Raw genomic sequence first — 5,179 nt, forward strand, 5'->3', positions numbered from 1 at the left:
AATATATACAGAATATGTGTCTGTGATAAATACTTCTCTTACTAAGTTTGAATTGAATGTCCAGCGTCTTTCAAATGTCAAACTAGCCTGTGAAAAGTACATGTCCGAATTTCAAGAAATCTAGAAGTGAAATCTAGGAAGTCTAGAGTGAAAGAGGAAAGTAAGTTGTAATTTCATATGACAAATTTACCAAAAATGAAATAATGCAGTCAGTGTTATCACATAAGGTTAATGAACAACTGTAACAGCTGAAAAGAATTAACTCTTTTTCCAGAAAAGATTTGAAATTTAAGATGCTAAACATTGGCCTGGCACAATAGCATGGTGATTAAATCCTTGTCTTGCAACTGCCAGAATCCCATGTGGGTGATGGTTTGTGTCCCAGCTGCTCCACTCCCATCCAGCTCCCTGCTTGTGGCCTGGGAAAGCAGTGGAGGATGGCCCAAAGCCTTGGGACCCTGCACCCACCTGGGAGACCAAGAAGAAACTCCTGGCTTTGGATCAGCTCAGCTCCAGCCATTGAGACCACTTGGGAAGTGAACCAGCGGACAGCATATCTTTCTGTCTCTCCTCTCTGGACATCTGCCTTTCCAAGAAAATGAATATAAGTAAATAAATACATAAAAGAAGCAAAACATGTGACTTATTTCAGAAAGTAAAGCATAAAAATTTAGAGAAAAACAAACTATGGAGTTGGTTGAGAAGTTTTCAGAACGGAAGTGCAACTACCAGCACTGTGTTAAAGGAAATGTATTACTGCCATTGCTCTTCGGTGTGGAGCCCCAGAGGTTATACATCCATCAAAGCTGTAATTAGTGCAGGGGCCTGATACCCAAGAATCAGTCAGTGGAGACAACACTTCTCTCAAGGTATGAGTAATTTTAATTCTCCGCCCTTTTTTCATTTATATTTCAACTGTAACTGTTACAGTATTCATCCTTTGGCAAGAAGAAATTAAAAGAATACATATGTAGCCTGCTATTCTTGAAATGAGAAGAAAATTCTCAAGATTTTTTTACGTGTCCATTTTCTAGAAGTTATTGCTAGTTTCTAGAGTCAAAATTCAGAGCTTCTCACTTCCATAAACAGAATCTGTGGCTTATTCTCTCACTTGACACATTAAGATAATGACACAAGTCTGCTTTCTCTCTCTTTGATAGTTTCTGTGACTTCTTTTTCTTCCTGTTGTAATTTTCATTTTTATGTTTACTTTCACTGGATATTAGAAAAGACAAATTCTATGACCTGATTCCACTCAAAACCTTTTTTTCAAAGTTTTGCTTCTGGTTTAAAATAAGCTATGAATGACTATTTTGTAAAGTAAAAATGAATGGAAAGTATCAACACAGTTTGATATCTGAGTTGTTCCAAAATATGAGTAAGCATGTGGAAGTAAGCCACCCTACCAAAAAGAGAAAAAGAAGAAAAAAGAAACTCTACACAGCCTCATTGAAGCCTGAATTAGTCACACAGCAGAGATCAGAACAGAGGGGAACTAGACAGACAAGGGACAGGAACTGAAGCAGAAGAGGAGACCAGAATTATGCATTTCTATGAAACACAGAATGAGACAAAAAATAAACAAAATGCAATCATTTTATACTATTTTATAGTTATGTGTCCTAGGATGAAACTGTTCTAGTAGTTATTTGAACAGTCACTTGAAGAAGCTGATTCCCTGCGGGTGATTTTATGAATTCCATTTCTCTGTGTTGGAGAGGCTTGAAAACGATATGAATGGGAATATTCAAGTACTCCCTGAAGACTTCAGGTTGGTAACCACAAAGACAAGAGCATTGAAAGCTTGCGCATCTTTTCTTGATCCAACGATGATCCAATGATGGGCTGCAACCCTCTAAGAGGCTTGACATCAATTCACTTGACAACAGTGAACATTTTAAAAACATTTTTACCTAGAATAAGATTATATATAAGATTATATCATATACAGTATAAAAGGAATGTTTTGTAAAACTTTTATGTCAGTAAAATATACATGTTTGCCAAATATATATACGCATATATAATAGAATGTAGAACAAATTATAGTCAAAATTCTAGAATATTCTTGCTTATAAATGTTTATAAAAACACTAACTAGAAAACAGCTTAAATAAATCAATGAGGATGTTCCCAGATCATGTGACTGTACTCATATGAGGTCACAAGTAAGTGGAGATGTTAAGTGCCCAAGAGCTCAACCAGGCAGCTTCCTAGAAAGCCCTGGATCATATTTTTAGATACCTGCTCCATAAAATTCATATACCCACACAATTTTTACAAAATGAGTTAGTATGTTTATAGAATAGTAGATTTAATCTATGAATAAATAGATTTGGGTTAAGAACTCCTACTTTAAATATTCTAAGACTCCTAGGATTTCTTTAGAATGTGGTAGAATCTCCATACGGGATAGCAAAATTCTGTAGCTAAAGAGTCTGAACACATTTGAGTAAACAAATGCTTGTTACTGAAATCTAATGCTTCCTGATTCGTAAAACAGGTTTGCAGAATGATTCAGAAATCGCAATGGCCTAATGCTAAGGCATAAATCCTTGAACTCGAAGAGACCTACTTAGTAAAGGAAGCTTGGAGAATTCACTGGAAAGGAGTGAGGAGCTGACTTTTTTATGTCAAAGGTATTGAACCATAAGGAAGAACAATTGCTATAATTATCTGAAAATTCACAGCAAAAAAAAAAAATCAGGAGAGACCAAAACAAAAGGCAATTCTGAAGACAAATGAAATAGTGCAGTAGTCCTGAGTGAAAAGAGCTGTAACTATTTTGGAAGAAGGTAGCAGCTGGGGGCATGGTCTTTATTAACTCATTCCATAAACTTTTGAATATCATCTGCTGAGAAGACCCTTGCTTCATGCTGGCTCTGGGAGTATCATGCGGAGAAATAACGACAAGAACCTTCCTACATAAGACATATAGCACGGACAGGATCAAATACCATCTAGATAGACCACTGGTCTGGATCACATCACCAGAGAAAACTGTCATGCCCCATGCCCTCGTTCTTTTCTGATTTCATCTACCTAGTTCAGAGTCCCTTTTCCTTTCTCATCTTCTACTACTTTCTTTTTTACCTTCACACACACTGTTTTTCAGCAATGAGAAATAAAACCATACTAACTGAGTTCATCCTGCTGGGTTTCACAGACGTCCCTGAACTCCAGGTGGTCGTTTTCACCTTTCTTTTCCTGTCCTACTTGTTCAGCATGATTGGGAACTTGACTATTCTCGTCCTCACCTCTATAGACTCCCATCTTCAGACCCCCATGTACTTCTTCCTCCAGAACTTCTCCTTTTTGGAAATTTCTTTCGTAAACATCTTCATCCCCAGGGTCCTGATCAGTATCACTACAGGAAACAAGAGGATCAGTTTTGCTGGCTGCTTTACTCAGTATTTCTTTGCAATATTCTTAGGGGCAACAGAGTTTTATCTTCTGGCTGCCATGTCCTACGATCGCTACGTGGCCATCTGCAAACCCCTGCATTACACAATGATCATGAGCAGCAGAGTCTGCGTTAGTCTGGTTCTCAGCTCTTGGCTTGGTGGGTTAATAGCTATTATACCACCAATCACTATAATGAGTCAGCAGGACTTTTGTGCATCCAACAAGCTGAATCATTACTTCTGTGACTTTGAGCCTCTTCGAGAAGTCTCCTGTTCAGACACACACCTGGTAGAGAAGGTTGTCTTCCTGGTGTCGTCTGTGACCCTGTTAGTCACCCTGCTGCTGGTGGCTCTCTCCTATATATCCATCATCAGCACCATTCTGAAGATCCCCTCTGCCCAGCAACGGTCAAGAGCATTTTCCACCTGCTCTTCCCACATGATTGTCATCTTCATCTCTTATGGAAGCTGCATCTTCATGTATGTTAAACCCTCAGCAAAAGAAAACAACAGCTCCTTCAACAAAGGAGTTGCTATACTCATCACTTCTGTGGCCCCGTTGCTGAACCCCTTCATTTACACCCTAAGGAACCAACAGGTCAAACAAGCTTTCCAGATTACAGTCAAAAAACTCATACATCTTTAAAGAACTTAAGAATTAAAACCTTAATTCTGTAACAGGTGCCAAGCTCTGCTAGTTATCTGGCACGCAAAAAAAGGTTTAAATTCCAGTCAATTTCTACTTGGAAATAAGTTTACACCCTGTTAAGTATTAATATAAGAAAATTAACAATGTGCTATAACTGAAAAAAGCAACTGAGTTACTCAATTGGGCAATTCATGTGTTTTCAGAGTTGATGACACTTAAATGGGATATTAACAAGAATAAGATAAAAAGCAAAATCAGAGGAAGAAATTTGGATAGAAAGAACATTGTGGATGGAAGCACAGAATTTCAATCCAAAGAAACTAAATAAATGTGAATGTTTAATTTCAATCAAAATAAAGGTTTCAGAAAAAAAACTGTGATAATGATCATTTTGAATTAAGTTAAATTCTTCAGTGATATAAATTAATTCTCATAATGTCAAGGCATTAGATTTGGGACCAAATCTATGGATCTTGTGAGACACAATAAATAGAAAGTATCTGATGATGTGAGGCTAAAGAAAGTTACAAATACAAGCATTCAGGAAAGAGGTTCCCAAAGTAAACTCAAAGAATGCCTCAAAAATTTAACAGAAGAGGGCCCAGAGTGTTAGCCTAGTGGCTAAAGTCCTCACCTTACACATGCCAGGACCCCATATGGGCACCAGTTCTAATTCCAGCAGCTCCACTACCCATCCAGTTCCCTGCTTGTGGTCTGGGAAAGCAGTTGAGGATGGCCCAAAGCCTTGGGATCCTGCTCCTGGCTCCTGGCTTCGGATTGGGGCAGCTCCAGCCATTGCAGCCACTTGGGAAGTGAATCATCGGAAGGAAAATCTTCCTCTTTGTCTCTCCTCCTATATATTTATATTTATTTATATTTATATATAATATATATATTTTATTATAAAGTCAGATGTATATATACATCCCATATATTATAGAGTCTTATACATCTTATATATTATAAAGTCAGATATATATACATATACATATATACATATACATATATATCTGACTTTATAATAAAATTAAATAAATGTTTTTTAAAAAACTTAACGGAAGAGGTGGAAGTTGAGTAACTGTAAAGGTAACAGATCTATGGAATTCTTTTTTTTATTTTTTTTTAA

The 5,179-nt window shown here is 37.1% G+C and overlaps 1 protein-coding gene across 1 annotated transcript; it reads left to right on the forward strand.

Moving 5' to 3' along the window:
• Positions 1–3,117: 3,117 nt before the first annotated feature.
• Positions 3,118–4,050, forward strand: LOC101534145 (olfactory receptor 2AP1-like). Its single transcript, XM_004589634.2, has one exon. The coding sequence runs from the start codon at positions 3,118–3,120 to the stop codon at positions 4,048–4,050; it is 933 nt and encodes a 310-aa protein (XP_004589691.2).
• Positions 4,051–5,179: the final 1,129 nt, after the last annotated feature.

The sequence above is a fragment of the Ochotona princeps genome, chromosome 15, assembly GCF_030435755.1.
Source record: "Ochotona princeps isolate mOchPri1 chromosome 15, mOchPri1.hap1, whole genome shotgun sequence".
NCBI lineage: Eukaryota > Metazoa > Chordata > Mammalia > Lagomorpha > Ochotonidae > Ochotona > Ochotona princeps.

Coding starts and splice junctions, on each gene's coding strand:
- LOC101534145 (XM_004589634.2), top strand. CDS start 3,118: ATGAGAAATAAAACCATACTAACTGAGTTCATCCTGCTGGGTTTCACA.